Here is a 17,584-nt window from a genome sequence, read left to right as displayed (position 1 = left end):
GGATGTACTACTTTTTACGTACTACTCAACCTAAACCTAAACAGAGGCACACATCTTCCGTTTGCCTGAATATTGTCATTAAGATTTATACAGTAGACATTAGGGGAGATGTTGTGAAATAGCATTTGGTAGTGTAGTTTTTGTCATAGCTGAGTCTCGTATAGCTGGAATCAACTCCCACTCAATACCCGTTTGCATTGCCTTAAGTCAGCTGGGTTGGCTTCAGTCCTTTTTACCATACCCCACTTTCCACTTTCATGAAACCAGTTAAGTAGTTTTTTTGTGATCCAGCTAACACACACTTTTGTTGTCACTTCTTCAGGTCCAAGTATCAGGCAACACACACAACACCGTGCTGAAGGACCTTCAGTACGACACTGTCTACACTGTGACTGTGGTTCCTGTTTACTCTGTTGGAGAGGGAGAGCGCATGTCAGAAAATGGCAAAACACGTAAGTCCAGTCACTGAATGAACTCCAGTGTAAAATTAAATATACTTTCTGTAGTCAAATCCTTTTTTGTCTTAGTTGCGCGACAGTTTGTATTTAAGGAATCAATCAATGATAAATATTCAGAGTAAAAATGTCCAGTGAAGGCTGCCCCATTATACCTTTCTATTTTTGCCTCTATAGTGTCTGGGAGTGGTGGTCCGTGTAAGTAAATATGTCAAAGGGAAAATTAAGTTTTTCCTTTTTAAGTGAAAGCATGCTTTATTATTTTGGCCAATCTACACCGTTGTTCATTGGTCAAACATCATCATCCTGATCGTTATCATCATCACCATCATCATCATCTTCATCATCATCATCATCATCATCATCAAGTGTGGCACTTAGCCCATGCACAGCTTTGGTGGTTACTTGAAATGCTATCCATCTTTCATCTGGCTGTGTGATGGTCACTGCTGCTTATCTCAACGTGCTTCATGAGAATGATCTAACTAAAGTCATGTTAAATTGAAGACACAGTTCAAGTGTGCATGTCATGCCACACGGGGTTGAGATTTCCTTGTTTTTGAAGTCCGTTCCATCATCCAGTCATCATTCATTTATTCATCATTCCATTTTTTCATCATCCATCCATCACATTTACTGGGCCATCCATTAATCTAAAGACTCCATCCCTGCCTCAGAAAATCTTGTCTCCTTTAAAGCAGCAATTCTTGATATTCATACCGTATGAACTATGCACATTCCAGTATGTTTAATATATTGTATTTTGATAACAAATGCAATTGTCACAAAACAATTAATTGATGTAAATGATCAAAGTCAATGGAATATCAAGAAATGCCTCTTTAAAAACATGTTTTACCTGAATGACGAAGCAACTGCTCTTACCTTATGAGGTAACCAACCATAGTGACACAGTTTTAATTGCCTTGTATGTGCATGTGTTCTCTAGCACCGAAAGACACAACACACACACTTTGCAGTTACGGTCTTGGAAGACTGAAGAAGACTTCAGAGATTGAACCTCTCCATTATTTTGTCGAAAACAGGAATCCTTTCATGTCTCACCAGAATGAATACTTTTGTATTCCAGGGGCAGCTGGCTATAAATAATTTCAAGATATTACACAAACCCAGAAAGACTGATTGTATACCATAAACTTCCCTGGAGTTTAATCATAAAACAAGCAGTAAGAGTCAGCAAAATGTGGAGCGCGTACAGGAGTAGGACTACAAAGTTGTGTTACTCCCACAGCTTCAAACCGCCAACCTCCACCAGAACTGAGTGAGCATTTTGCAGGGTGATTGCATCGGAAGGAATTCCTCAGCTGGCAGCGTTATAATGGTGTCTCCTCTTTATTTACCGTAATGTTGTCCATTTATAGTTTGGAATGAAGGGTGGTGGTTAGGATAATGGTGGGGCTGGGGTATCAGAGGAGGGGGTGCATTGACTAACTGGCCCTCCTTTAGGGAAAAAGAAACAGAGGGGAGGATATAAATGAATAGAGAGCTTTATATTCTTTATGGCCTTAGACTCGCTTGGATAAGGTCACAAACGTTCTGCTATCATTTCCGTTTTGTTAAAATAGTCTTTAATATTTAGTGGTTTTCTTAACCTGTCCCTTTTATGTGCCACTAATCCAACCATATGCCTGCAAAAACAAACTTTTACATTGCACTTTTCTTGACTTTGTAGCTATTATACTGTATTATCAACTACAGTGCTTTTACTCTCGCTCATTCAACTTAAGGATCTGTAGCCATTCACTTACTATTTATTGTGCTTAAAAATTCAAAAGAGCTACAGGTAACTAGCTTCAGCCTGTGAAAGTACAGAAGCACTCTCTCTGTGTTTAACCCACTGCGTTTATGACGTTATATTGGAAGAGCAGCACAAAAGCTCTAAACATCTGCTTTGGATTTTTGAATGTCAGGCCTGAATCAGACAGGCCTGCACATACACTTCGTGTATCCTTTTCATTCACATGTAAGGCACTGACAAGAAGTTTCCTGTTGATAGCAGTGTTGTTAAGCAACATCTTAAACTTGTCTCTGCTGGTTGCACGGCAACGTTCTACACTTTTTACTGAAATGTTCTCAGTCTGTCAGGTGATGTGCATCACCAATTGTGTTAGATAAACAGAGCTGAATTTCTCTCCTTTTTTTGCATGGGATGATGCAGTCCCTTTGGAAAAATATTTCAAAGTTGGAAAAACAATTATCAGTACCTGGACCACGTGTTTGTTGAATATTCAAAGAGATTCATAATCATGACACTAAGAATGACCAAAACAATCACAAATGCCAACGTTACCCAATCGTGTTTTCTGCATCTTAACGCTGCAATCTTCACAATTGACTTAGCTATAAGTCTCCTCTCAAATAAAATTATGTACCGCAACATGAAAGCAAAAAGGCAGGGATTTCCCAGACTATGTTTCCACATATCTGGAAGCATAGAGTTGTCCAAAACATCTTTACATACTTGAAAAATTAAGATTCAGATAAGATTCAGACCGAACAAAGGGGTAAAGCTCATCCTCCAAATGATAGTTTTCTGTGGGTTTTTTTTACATGTTGGCCCTTGTAATTTATTGTCTTCAAAGACATCAAAGTAAATATTTGTTTCCATTGATGTTTTTGTGCTTCAAGGGACATCTGTGGATTATTGGTCAATTTCTAACTAGTCTATTTTGTCTCATCATTCTTTCCATCTCTTTGCTATCTATGTGAACACTTACTCCACTGCCCTTCAACCTTGCTCTGCTATCACTCTTCACTCCATCCAACGGTCCTTTCATCATACTCTACTTTCCGTCTTTACCTTTTCTTGACCCTGACCTCTTACTTCTTTATCTTGATCCTTCCCTACCCTCAACCACCTTCCTGCCATCCACCATTCCCGGTTTTGCAGTGGAGCGTCAACCTGTCAGGAACATCCAGGTATTCAACCCCACAACCAACAGCCTCAACGTACTCTGGGAGCATGCAACAGGCCCAGTTCTGCAGTACCGGGTGCTCTACGTTCCTGTTTCTGGTGCCAAGCCTGCTGATTCGGTGAGTTTCCGGCAAGCAAGTTGGCACAAATGCATTACATGTATTTTTACATCTTAACTTTCCCATCCCACTTTTGACCAGAATGTAAAGTACTCTTCCATTTGCCACGAGGAATGTAATGTCTCATAATGAGACATTAAAAGCTAAACATAAGTCTGCTAACCAAATGTCATGTCTTTATACCTGTACATTAGCAATTAACTGTAAACCAAGACTGAGTTCATTAAAGCAGAAGTTCTTCAATTCATTTACCACTGTATGTGACATCTGGAACGAGTGTTTCACATCTTAACGTGGAAAGAATTTTGGTAATATGTAAATAACTTTTGAAGTTGTACTTGTGAGATCTTGCTCTCTCTGCCGTCTGCTTCAAATAGTGAGGATTTCATAACTAAGGCCTTTTCTGAGGTGCATGTGATATGAATCCACAACAACATGGCCTATTTCATCTGCACAACTGGCTTTGGGTTGACAGCTTTACCTGCTGTTGGCCTTGATATTCTCCTGGAGAAAGTCTCCAGCAACTCAGTTCTCACGCAACTTTTAGTATTGTGAGCGAAAAAAGTGGCCTTCCCCGCCGTCAAACACACTGCATAACTTCAAAGGAATATTTGGCTCTTCCTTTCTCTCAGTGTTGACAACAATGGTACTGATGAGTTAAAGGGAGGTGTTGTGTAGAATGTACAAGACACGTGTGTATCAAGAGAGAGACGAAAGGTCTTTGTGGGAGAATTTGGCAGGAGGATGTCATCTCGATACAATTCACATTTGCTCATTTGCTCGAAGGGGAGGGTTTGGTCAAAACAGCTGGACCCAAATGCAAGCAAGCAGCAATCGAGCTCAGAAAATACCGTACATTCTTTTTTGCAAAAAAAGGAGGAGGTGGTGATAGACGAAAAAATAGATACATTTACGATTTATATGGAAATCAATGTGTTGACCAGGAGTGATCAGAAAGAGTGGAACTAGATAGGCTCATTACAAAGAGACACAGCTGGGGATTACAAAAATGTAAATGAGGAGCTTGTTGGAGGGGGGGGGAAAGGAGCTAATAAGACCATGTTAAACTAATGACAGTAACAAAAACTAAAAAAAGAAATGTGACAACTGTTGAAAAATAGGACAATAATAATAATTCATAATTCTACAGAGTGGCCAAGGCTAAATATTTTTTCATTTAGATTAGCAATAAATTACTCATAGATGCCCACCTTCTGAATATGTATGAATTTTGTCATTGCAGTTTATTGTCAATACTGTATATCTAATAGGTCCTACCTTGTACCTTGCTTTAATTTTTCACCAATCTTGTAGAAATTGGTAGGAAGCAGTCGTGTAATGCTGAGTAAAAAAAAACGTTAAAAATGACACCATCTTGGACAAGTCCCACTGTTTGCAATTTAACAACATTATGTTCTGTGGTTGTATGCAGATTTTGGTCCCAGGGACCTCCACCACAGCCTTCCTGCCCGATCTGATCCCAGACACTGATTACAACGTTGCAGTCGTTGCCCTATACAGTGACGGTGAAGGACCCACCATCAGAGACAATGGCAAAACACGTACGAAACTTGTAATTATATGCTGGCTTGATTAAAAAACAACAACACTGTGAATATAATACATGACGTCAGTATTTCAGTAATAATAGGTTAGTAATTTATTTGTTATGATGACTGTACTAAAATTTCTCAAAATAAAGGTCCACGCAGCGGCCCCAGGAACATGCGTGTGTACGACCCCACCACATCTACTCTCGCCGTGAGCTGGGAACATGCTGATGGCCCAGTTATGCAATACCGCATCAGCTATGCCCAAACCACTGGAGACCCCATTGAGGAATATGTAAGCATTTATACAATTTGTATTTTAGTTGAGCTTTGTATCCTTATAAAGTGATTGCTATTTGGGGAAAAAAAAGAATACATACACCTATCAGCCACATTATTAGGAACAATCATGGTGTTTAGTATTCGAGTATGTCACGACGAGTTTCATACATTACCTATTAGAATGAGTGTTGATTCATATGTCTTGCAGATTACAGTCGAAGGGAACAGAAACAATGTGGTTCTGCAGAACCTGGATTCAGACACCCCTTATAACATCAAAGTGACTGCCATCTATGATGAAGGACCAGGAGGAGAGCTGGAAGGAGATGGTCGCACAGGTATAGACTATTCAAGCCATGTAGCTACAGGTGGTTCGATTTAGCTGAGGGAGAGCGCTAGATAGCTTTTTGGATCTGCGTTGGCTGGATTCAGCACAAATGTTTGGAATTCACAGCAGAAGTCAGGACCATTTGAACAGACTGATCTACTTGATTAGAATTCTAATTAATTTCAGAAAAAGACGGTTTTGAATTGTCACACTGGCCAAAAGAACGACAAGCTATTGCCATAGGGTTACAAAATGGCTGGACTCCAGCAAGACCTGCTTCTTAGAGTAATCCTCACTAGCATTATACCTAATTTGTCCCTTAACAAAACAAAACTCTGTATCATGTCACAATCTGTTTCCTGAGCTTGCTTTATGTGGTTTCCCTAAGTCTAGTATGGAATATTATCTGCATGTTCTTGCTCTGATCCAAACTGTGTATAGATTGTTATCCCTGGTCTTTCCTACAGCGGCCATGCTTGGACCCAGGAACCTTCAAGTTTCTGATGAATGGTACACCCGCTTCAAGGTCTCCTGGGATCCCGCTCCATCAAGCGTTATTGGATACAAGCTTATCTACCAGCCTGATGGTATGAATATTCCATTCTTGAGATGGGTACTTTTGTGAACATACACCAAATGTTCACCTTGTGTGTTGCTCCTGTTTCCTCTCAGGCTCTGACGAGTCCACAGAGGAGTTTGTCGGCGACGTCACTTCCCACCAACTGAATAACCTGACACCTGGAACCACCTATGACCTGAAAGTGCTGGCACAGTACAGCGCAGGTGACAGTGGACCTCTGATTGGCCAGGGCACCACATGTAAGTTGATAACTGAGGTTCATCACCTCCAATTTGCGTTCGACATCGCAGTCAAGTATGATTTGGGTTTTTTTTAGTGTACCTGAACGTGACAGACCTAACAACATATAATGTGGGCTACGACACCTTCTGCATCCGCTGGGCCCAACACAGAGCTGCAACGTCCTACAGGCTTAAAGTCCAACCTGTCAATCGTGAGTGCATCAGTAATTTTTTATCTTGAAGAACCTCTGTTGAAATGTTATTTCTCTAATCAGTTAGTGCTCATTACCCTTCCCCCCTTAGCCTCTCAACTTGGAGCTCAGGAGATCACAGTCAAAAGCTCTGAGAGTAGTCACTGCTTTGACGGCTTGACACCTGACACAGTCTACACTGCAACTGTGTACACGCAGACCCCCAGCATGGAGGGACCTGGGGTCAGTGTCAGGGAGCGAACACGTAAGATCCGTTATGGTTCATTGTATGCTTTCACATGTAATTACTTGCCATTTGTACTCGTATTTTTTAAATGTACTTTATTTCTGTTTTGTCTTAAGTGGTTAAACCCACTGAAATGCCAACCGAGCCACCGCCCCCTCCTCCACCAGCAACAGTTCCATCGGCGTTGGATGGTGAGGAGAGCTTTCACATGTAAAATAATCATATTCATTCACTGTGCTGGCTGTAATTAACAACTAATGTGCTTGAACCGCAGTCTGCAGAGGTGCCAAGGCAGATCTGGTCTTCCTCATTGATGGCTCTTGGAGTATCGGAGATGAGAGCTTCAACAAGGTCATCCAGTTTGTCACAAGCATGACTGGTGCCTTTGATGTCATTAGCCCGAAAGGCATGCAGGTAAGAAGGACTTCTCTGGTGTCTATTGGATCAGAATATGTACATCGTCAAACTGTTTGGATTATGTAGAATGTAAATAATTATATTTTCATTTGTTGCTCATCTAATTTATTCCTTTGAACAGGTTGCATTTGTGCAGTACAGCGATGATGCTAAGACTGAGTTCAAGCTCAACACATACCATGACAAGGGTATCGTTGTTTCAGCTTTGCAGAATGTCCGCTACAGAGGAGGAAACACCAAGACAGGTACTCAACTTGAAGTGTGCATCTGAAAGGTGAAACGCTCAAGTGTGATCATGGTGCCGATTCCTGCTCCTTCCTCCAGGCATTTCACTGAACCATGTTTACGATAAGGTGTTCACCTCTGACAGTGGAATGAGGCGGAATGTTCCCAAGGTTCTAGTGGTAGTCACAGATGGACGCTCCCAGGATGATGTCAAGAAGAGCGCCCTACAGCTGCAGCATGCTGGTATGCCTAAAAATGTTTACATTTGTGTTGTGCACAAACACAAATTTGAATTATTGAAATTTCACCCCCCCCACACACACACGTTTGCAGATTTATTTATTTATTGTTTTTTTTAATTTATTTTTTGACCTCAGTTAATTACAAACTGTGTAAAAAAAGTTGACATATTCATCACATTTGTATTTTGGTTAGTTTGTTTTAAGGATTATTATTACTGAGTCAAACTTCTGCTTAACATTATGGAGCAGTGGTGCATGACGCATTCTCTGCTTCATGCATGGAGGGACTATGATTTATTTTCTTTTTGTTAATGTTACAGTCCACCACAGCTGTCCATTTGTTACATCTTATGTCATCTTTCTCAACCCTGAAATAGCCTGCCAATAACCAAACAATCCAATTTTTTTTTCTACTTTTGGTACCAGTTCAGTTTAGAGTGTAGCCTGTAACTTTTTGGAGTTACATTTTCTTGTGTAAGCTTAACAATTGTACTGTTTTGTGTGGTTACCTCCATAGGCTACAGTGTATTTGTGGTTGGCGTGGCTGATGTGGACATGGTAGAGTTGAGAAACATTGGCAGCAAACCCAGTGAAAGACACGTGTTTGTGGTAGATGACTACGATGCCTTCGCCAAGATCCAGGACAACCTGATCACATTCGTTTGTGAAACAGCTACCTCCAGTAAGGCAGATATTATATTGTGTCTTTTAAACTTTTCGAATTCCTGAGTCAAGGGTTAAAAATTACTTTGGTAATTTACGGGATAATTGATTGGCGCACCTGCAGAGGTTGTGGGCACAGTTCTACTTATCTACTGCCAGAGGAAGTACGGTACATATTTCTTTTATCCCTACTGTGCTTCTCCAACTCTTTATCATTTTCTGTTTTACTTTAGCTTGCCCTCTGATCTACATGAATGGATACACCACACCCGGTAAGCATTACACAGATACACACTGACTGATCCCTACAGACCTTGCTAGCATTACTAAAATGGTATTATCCTGTGGTGGCTCTCACTACTTGACATGAGAATGTTGTTTATCCATTTTCAGGATTCAGGATGCTTGAGGCTTTCAACATCACAGACCGAACATTTGCTGGTATGAATGGTGTGTCCATGGAGCCGGGCTCATTCAACAGCTACATTGGCTACAGGCTGCATAAGGATGCCTTTTTAAACCAGCCCACCAAGTAAGAACTGATGCAAAATCCTGTGTTTATGTGAAATCAGCAGATTGGCTTTTTCTTCAATGCACACTAAATGTGTCCAGCCCCAGTCATTTTTGATAGTCATACTCAATTCCCCCGTACTCAGAGGGATTACACAAGTGAACCATTGGCAATATAACGTAATTGTTGTAGAACAGAGGTATCAAACTCCTTTTTGGTATTACTCGGAGGGCCGATATGGCTGTGAACCCATATGAATGTAAGATTGCCTCATATTATTATTTATACACAAATTGATGGATAACTAGTTTTGAAACCCGAAGCCAGTAAAAATTTTTTGTTCAACTACATTATTCTTAAATTTATTTTAAAATTATTAGCGATTCCATTCATCCGTCCATTTTCTGAGCCGCTTATCCTCACAAGGGTCGCGGGAGTGCTGGAGCCTATCCCAGCTATCATCGGGCAGGAGGCGGGGTACACCCTGAACTGGTTGCCAGCCAATCGCAGGGCACACATAAACAAGCAACCATTCGCGCTCACAGTCACACCAGTCACACAGATACTTCAATTAACCTACCATGCATATTTTTGGGATGTGGGAGGAAACCGGAGTACCCAGAGAAAACACACGCAGACACGGGGAGAACATCCAAACTACACACAGGCGGGACCAGGATTTGAACCCCGGTCCTCAGAACTGTGAGGCAGACGCTCTAACCAGTCGGCCGTGCCGCTGATTATTAGGGATTAGTGACAAAAAAATGCTTGCAGTATCTCACTATTTTTTAAAAGTGAAGACAATTTGCAATTTGTATGCAGTCCAATTGATGGCGTGTGGCAACTACAAAACATCTGTAGTATAGTTTGATTTATTTGTATGTGTGGACACTTAATACAAGCAAATGGAAGCAGTTCACGTCCTAGTCAGGAAGAAGGGATGGAAAATTCTTTCAACATGTGAGTCATTTTTGCACGCCCAGAGGGGTAAGTGGTAATAATTTGGCTTTTAAAGGTTTTGTGAAAGACTAGATGCTGCACCCCGCTAGACTGGGTAACATTCTTGGCAGTTAAATCTTAGAATCTTCAACATGTTGATGGCATTTGCTTGCTTGATTGATTGTGTCTGCTTTTGGTTAATGACTATACAATTTGTTAACACCAAACTAACAGGGAGATTCATCCAGAAGGTCTGCCTCCATCCTACACCATCGTCCTCCTCTTCCGACTCCTACCCGATACACCTTCAGATCCTTTTGATATCTGGCAGATTGCTGACAAAAACAACAATCCGGAGGTCGGGATCACCATCAACCGTAAGGCTCCATTTGTCATTTGGTCTCTTTGCTGGAGCAGACAACTGCTGTAGCGAATTAAACTTTTTTATAGCCACTTAATTATGGATAAAGGGAACCAGTACCATGAAATTCACAGAACAGTCTGTAGTCCTCTACTCTAATTTAGGATTTGGCTTCTTTCTAAGATTAGCATTTGTTTTAAAATGAGTATCTTTTACCACTGTGCTTTTGCACATGTGGTAAATGCATGCAAATGATTAGGAGCATGGATTAAATCCCCCGTAACCTCCTCGTTATCCTCCTCATCTGTCTATGCCCATGTGTTCTCTATAGTACCGTCTGTGCTTTGCGTGCCTCTCCATCGTAGCCTTCATCAAAGCCTCCTTTCTTTCCAGCTTCAAGCAAAACAATCACATTCTACAACAAGGACACCCGAGGAGACATCCAGAGAGCCACATTTAATGAGGAGCAAGTTAAGCGCGTTTTCCATGGCAGTTTCCATAAGGTAAACAAACTGCACTATCCTTAAAGGGAGGAGTTGTAGAGGTCCTTGTGCATGGCGAGTATAGACAATCAGTGTCTTAATTTCAATTCATGTAGTATTGAAATAATCTAAAATGTCTTAGCTCAAACTAGATCAAGCCAAGCTCATGCTTTTTTTATTTTATTTTATTTGCAATTCATTTGACAGCTGAGGTCTCATGTCCAAGTAATGACTTAGCATTCAGTTACTTACTTGATGAATGAGCTTTGGAGTTTATAAATAAAATTAAAAAGAAATTCTTCAACTTCAACAATCCAATAACCACATGCAGACGGGGGAATGTTCTGCAAGTTCTTGAGTTATTTCCAAACCAATCAGCTCTGCACACAGCAGGCTGGATTGCTTTGTATTTTATTTTATTTGGATTGCACGTGAATTAGTCATGATCCATTTAGCTACTAGATGAACACAGCTTTACACATTACTCTTTCAAACTCAAATGACGACAGCCGCCTTGATGCCGTCATCTTCTATGGTATTATGATAGGAATTAAACTTCCCTCATGTCCTCTAACAATCTGTCAAAACATCTCATCACTTGAACTAAATACCTACAGAGCCCATTATTTTTCTTTTGCGAAATCTTTGTCTTCAGAACATTTGCCACTACATTAGGCCCACTTGCTTGTGTATCATCTCTTGGGATGACTGAAATCAGATTGTGTCAAATCCAACTAAAACTAGCAGTGACAGTAAAACATCCACTGTTTTGTTTCAACACAGCAGGCTGTTGGGATCACACCAATCAATCATGTTATATTTTCTTACTTATGTCTTATCCAACACTGGAGGCAAATAGACCATTCAAGTCCAGTTGCTTTTAAAAAAACTTTCACAGACTAATTTGTAGGTCCCGTTTCCTGACCAAATGAAGTTCAGGGGACCTGTTCAATGCCAACATCCAATCATGGCTGAACAATTTAGATGGCGGGGACACTAGAAACTTTAACACAAACAGATTTTCAATTAAGTTTTTCTACAAGAAATAACACAACTAAACTGATGTCATATAAATGCAAAAAGAACAGTGTTAACAGTAAAATGTAAAGAACTACTCTTGACAAGTTAATTTTTTGTTCATATTATCAGACTTACCGTTTAGTGCTTTGACTTCTAATTGTTGACACCATTGTGAAAGTGTATACACGCAAAAAAAAAAAAAGCCAAACAAAACAAATAATCTTGTTTTGTTAAAGTACAAAGTCCATTGTACAGTATTTCTTTTTCATCTTAACAGATATGAACACTGTCAGAGTGTTTTGAAAATCGGATTCTCAGCGTCATTATTTAGAAACCACAAAACTAATTTGGATGGATTTCATGAATGAAAGAGACCCTGGAAAATGTTTGCTGTTGATTTAACGACATCACCGACGCTCTTGTTGGACAGGATAATTTGTATGTGTGAGCCCTCAGACCGTGACCATGGTGGCGACTGTAGTCCGAATGTACACTGGGTGGCTAGTTTGTGGTACAGCGATCTACCCAGGCGCTTATTTACTGGGGTGTTGACTGAGTGCCACTGCTCCATGCTGTGGCGGACTGTGTTGATGTGGTTTCCTGACACTTTCTTCACTATAGTGACAGACTTACCTCATAGTATAGTGTATATAGTGTATGCATGCGTATATATGCCATGAACATGTATAAATGTAAATGCATGTGGGCTTAAAACCAGAGATTCAAATGATTTGACTAAACCCTAGTAGAGGTATCATTAGTAACCTGTAGCGATTTTATTCCATTGGCACTTGTCTATTGCTGTTTGATGAACACTCTTCCCGTCCAACATTACATTACATGGCAGAGTTGAACACATTTCCCCTCACTGATGTCCTCTGTTGCTTCAAGATTTTAGCTGAAGTGCTGACATTTTCATTAAATGTAGGTTGTGTTCAATGTTCCAACTCCAAAATAATCCATCACGTCTCAGACCATTGTTTGTTCTGAGAAAGTTCATCATCATGGCTGAAAGTCGACCACAGACTTGTGCTTTGCCAGTGAAATTGTAGATCCGTCGGTCCACTGAAGTTCACTTTGAACCAATAATGTAAATCTAACTTTACAATTGCAATAACATAACTTTCCCAGTAGTGGATAGTACAAATATTACAAATCACACTAATACATTTAAAAATAACACAACTAAAACAGGCGGCACTTTGACCGACTGGTTAGAGCGTCTGCCTCACAGTTCTGAGGACCGTGGTTCAATCCCCGGTGCCGCCTGTGTGGAGTTTGCATGTTCTCCCTGTGCCTGCGTGGGTTTTCTCCGGGCACTGCGGTTTCCTCCCACATCCCAAAAACATGCATGCTAGGTTAATTGACAACTCTAAATTGCCCGTAGGTGTGAATGTGAGTGCAAATAGTTGTTTGTTTGTATGTGCCCTGCGATTGGCTGGCAACCAGTTCAGGGTGTACACCGCCTCCTCCCCGATGATAGCTGGGATCGGCTCCAGCACGCATGCGACTCTAGTGAGGAGAAGCGGCTCAGAAAATGGATGGATGGATGGACAACTAAAACATTGTTTAAATCTAAAAGCCACATTCCAGAATAAATTTCATAGATTTTTTTTACGGAGAAGCCACAAAAAGGACAAAAAGCAGTGTTACAGTTTGCAAGTAGTGAATACTCTTATATTCTTATTCTCCAAAAACGGTTAAACATTAGTCTGCACAGCCTTAACTGTTAATGTTCATTGTCATTCTAAGGAGAAAAGTAAATACAGTGAGTTGAAAGTATGAACTTTATTTTGGTAAGGAGCACAAGGTTCCTTTTATTTCTTTACAACCAATCCTTTAAAGCATTTTAAGTTTTGTCATATATTAAGTCCTTTTATGTGGTTAGAGACCACATCACTCGGTCATAGAGTGCTTGCATTTGGCTTTCCCCCTCAAATGTGTAAATAAAGAGCAACCCAGGCTTGAGAGGTCGTGGTCTACCACTAGCTGAGCATGTGGGAAAGCTCTCAATGACAACTTTTGCAGATGAGAGCAACACTACCCCTCTTGGGAACTCCCTGACTCCCACACTTGAGGGGTAGGAGTTCATAGAGGGGATGGTCCTTTTAATCCACAAATGATATTTTCATTTCATCTCACCGTAAAACATAATATCTCAAGACATCCCAGAGAAGTAAGTGGTAGTATTAAATGTGACATTTTCTAACAGATTATCTGATATTGAGGGTTTTCAGTAAATTAACTCAGTCCAACTAAAAAGAAAACGGCGAGGGCACTTTAAATATCGATTGGTTTGTCTCTTTGGGACTGTAGCTTGCGGTTACACATCATCTCCTTCTAACACGAAGATCCTTTCCTTTCAGGGCTTACGTAAGAAGACTTAGTGGCTAGAGGAAATGTCTAGTGTTGTCACGTGAAGAGATCAGATAAAAGCGCCTCGCAACTGGAAAAATTAAACCCAAGTTGCCTTGCACGGTTTGCTTTGAAACACTAATTTAATTAAGATTCTGATTACATACACTCAATGATGTCAAACTTATTGTTGGATACATTTTAGTCTCATATTAGATCATGCGTGCAATGAGTCCCTTTTGCCCTTAAGTTTCAGGGTTCGAGCATGCCAAGAGCAACAAAAACTAATCTGATAGAAATCCTGAAACGTGGAAGATCAGTCTGAAATTTGGGCGCAGGAGCATATGCATGTGAGGTGTTCACAGTAGCTTACCTTTGTGTCAACACTGTGATGATTTTTCGACACACTGGAGTATCACTAGATCTTTTCATTGCAACTGTCATCCACTAGATTTACTGTAGTCTTTCACTAGTGTGCCCCAACATTTACTGAGCCAATGTTTAAATGAACACAGAGCTAATATACTCAGAGCAAACGACTTATTCTGTTGTATGAATGGCAACAAGTGGCTACACACGTTAATGTACCTTCTGCCATCTAATGGAAGAGCATTTAATTGTTCTGCCTGTCACTGGCATAGATAGATAGATGAACAGAAGATATACAATATTTGTATTACCTTTTTGGCTCAAACAATATCATCCTCAGCATAAGACTTTCATGATGTAGTCCACCCAAGGCCCAGGTACCAAGGAAGTAATCAAGAGATTAGTTTCCAGGAAGTCTGGTCATGTTTTTGGTTGTTAAGGCTTTATACAAAGGAATGGTAGCTTGCTTATTGTAATATAAAGAAAGCTTGTCCAACTGCTGAACAGGGGGAAATGTGCACTGGTGAAAGGAAAGCTCGATATAGTTGATATAGTTTCATGATGCCAAGCAGGGCTCTCCGGACACAATTTGACACTCAAGTCATTTTGTATTGTTATACAAACTCTGTCTGCAGTTTTACCACTGCAGGGTGCTGTCAACTGGTGTATATTTCCTTCTGCTCTGGTCCATTCATCAGCAAAGGCATCAAATAGAAGTTGTGTACTGAATCAGGAATCACTGGATGGTAATATTGGAGTGCGTAATCAACCGAGTTTTAGAAAGTCTAAACAGTTTCCTGAAAGAAACAATTATGTGGATGTGAAGTATGAGCGTCTTTAGAAGCTTAATACAAAACGGGATGAAATACAAAACGGGGTGAAATACAAAACGGGGTTCAGTGGGGTTGTTCTTATACATAAGGCTGCACTTTTTCCTTAATTCTTCATTTCCTTCACTTTTAAAAGTCAGTCAGACCCCAAATAAATCCAAAAGTGAATATCAAACCCATATTTTCAAAAGCCCTAAGCATGATCAAATAATAGCATAGCTGAAAGTTTGGCAGCTGCACAGGTTGGAAAAGACAATAATGTGTTGTATAACAATGTGCCACCTGTCCATCATCTTCCTTCTGTAGCTCCACATCACCATCTCTCCAGAGAAAGTCAAGCTTCACTTGGACTGCCTAGAGGTGGGGGAGAAGCCCATCAAGGGGGCCAGCAACATCACACTGGAGGGCTACGAAGTGCTCGGCAAAATGGCTCGGTCTGGAAGGAGGCAGTCTGCAACAGTAAGCGAAACAAGACTCAGCATCTCACTTCTTTTCACAACTTCATTGAACAACTAATTAAAGTGAATTCTTTGAAATCATTCCCATGTGTGTCCACATACAGTAAAAAGTGCTGTGTTTCCAGTATTCTGTTTTTAACACTGTGCAATGTCATGTATGGAAGCCATTTTTAACACCCTTCAATATTTTTGTCTACCACTGTTTAGTTCCAGCTCCAGATGTTCGATATTATCTGCAGCTTGAGCTGGATCAGCCGAGACAAATGCTGCGACCTGCCTGCCACGGTAAGTTTCATTTGAAAAACAGTGGTGTTCAATAACATTGTCATTCAGCTGTTGGTGCTCTGAATTACAACTTTGATTAATTATTTTTCACTTTAAGGCATCTTGATAGATTCTACTGTGCTTCTATTGAAGCAAATAGAAACTTGGACATTAAGGAATATGAAAATGAGTGCTTCTGCTATCATTATAGATCTGGCACTTAAATACATTTATAAAGATTCTGTTGGTCATACCAGGAGTATGCATGCACATTTTTCCAATTATTCTGCCCTAATTTCCAGTGATTGGGGTTTTGCAGCACGACCTCTCCCTGATTAGGCTAAAACAATCTTCATGACGTTGATAAAATTGTTTTACCCCTAATTGCAGATCTTATCTACATGTGTATTTTCCTCATCTAATCTTTTTTTTGTGTGTTTTGTTTCCAGCGAGTTGAGGCAAAATGCCCGGCCCTTCCCCACTCCTGCACATGCACACAGGATAGCATCGGCCCCCAGGGGCCACCCGGTCCTTCGGTAAGGTTACTGTACATCCCCTTTTCCTCTGACCTGTCTTCATCTCATCTACCGCTGATAAAATACTTCTCTCATAGCTCATACATGTTTAGACAATGATAATAATGCCATACATTCTTATGATGATACGACTATAAAGAGCAGTTTGACATTTGCCTGTCATACAGTTTGAGCTCCAGAAGTCTGAGGATGTCCCTCATCTCAAGAGATAGTTTATTTTCCTCTGAGAAGAGCAATTGAGCATGAGGCCAGTCACGTGCAATGAAATGTGGGTTTAAGGGGTAGCGTCAAAAGATAAATGCCTGTCGGAAAAACGACAGAAAAGCCTGGATAATGTCCGCTCGTAAACCCATTCATCTCGTGCAAGCATCATTTGCATGGCTGAACATTTTAGGGCTGTTGGAACTTACTCCTGTTGTTGCACTCACTCTTTGCCTTTTGACTGCTTGCCTTTCTAGGGTGGCCCAGGATCTAAGGGCCCACGAGGAGATCGAGGAGATCCTGGCAAACCTGTGAGCAGAAACCTGCTTCACTTTTAACATCTGATATTTTTACTGTCATTTGATCCTTATCTGTTTTCAATTCAAAAAAGGAAGAATTTAACCAGTGTTTAGCCAATGACAAAAACAATTCCCAGATTTGGAATGCCAAATCTTATTGCTGTGGGTTTCCAGAAGCACTTATTAGTCTGCTGCAGCAATATGTTCAATCACACCAACAGAAGGAGCAACATCTGATTTTAGTTATTTGGTCTAGGAGTCTAGGAATCAAGAATCTTAAATATTCTTTAACTACAAAGTCAGTTTTCTATGTTCAAAATCTGATATCTGATAAGGATTGTCTTCTTTTAAAAGTACTGGGTTGTGTTGTATATCTTGGCAGGGTCCAGTGGGTCCACGTGGTGAGCCAGGACTTGTCGGTCCAATGGGACCACCAGGTCCTCAAGGTCCTAACGGACTGTCTATACCTGGAGCACCTGTGAGTTCATATACACCATAAAGCTG

The 17,584-nt window shown here is 40.5% G+C and overlaps 1 protein-coding gene across 1 annotated transcript in view; it reads left to right on the top strand.

Moving 5' to 3' along the window:
- Positions 1-17,584, top strand: part of LOC133413208 (collagen alpha-1(XII) chain-like) — a 54,823-nt gene that overhangs the window by 29,494 nt on the left and 7,745 nt on the right. Inside the window, 23 exon segments of the mRNA XM_061697259.1 lie at positions 323-452; positions 3,367-3,509; positions 4,942-5,071; positions 5,212-5,354; positions 5,550-5,679; positions 6,137-6,256; positions 6,342-6,488; positions 6,566-6,682; positions 6,774-6,926; positions 7,025-7,099; positions 7,183-7,322; positions 7,447-7,570; positions 7,650-7,793; positions 8,310-8,474; positions 8,689-8,727; positions 8,849-8,987; positions 10,140-10,282; positions 10,660-10,769; positions 15,629-15,781; positions 15,988-16,065; positions 16,494-16,580; positions 17,039-17,092; positions 17,463-17,558. Coding sequence (XP_061553243.1) covers positions 323-452; positions 3,367-3,509; positions 4,942-5,071; positions 5,212-5,354; positions 5,550-5,679; positions 6,137-6,256; positions 6,342-6,488; positions 6,566-6,682; positions 6,774-6,926; positions 7,025-7,099; positions 7,183-7,322; positions 7,447-7,570; positions 7,650-7,793; positions 8,310-8,474; positions 8,689-8,727; positions 8,849-8,987; positions 10,140-10,282; positions 10,660-10,769; positions 15,629-15,781; positions 15,988-16,065; positions 16,494-16,580; positions 17,039-17,092; positions 17,463-17,558 — 2,760 coding nt within the window.

The sequence above is a fragment of the Phycodurus eques genome, chromosome 14, assembly GCF_024500275.1.
Source record: "Phycodurus eques isolate BA_2022a chromosome 14, UOR_Pequ_1.1, whole genome shotgun sequence".
Taxonomy (NCBI): domain Eukaryota; kingdom Metazoa; phylum Chordata; class Actinopteri; order Syngnathiformes; family Syngnathidae; genus Phycodurus; species Phycodurus eques.
Note: the sequence above shows the minus strand (reverse complement) of the source record. Positions and strands in the feature narration are given on the sequence as shown.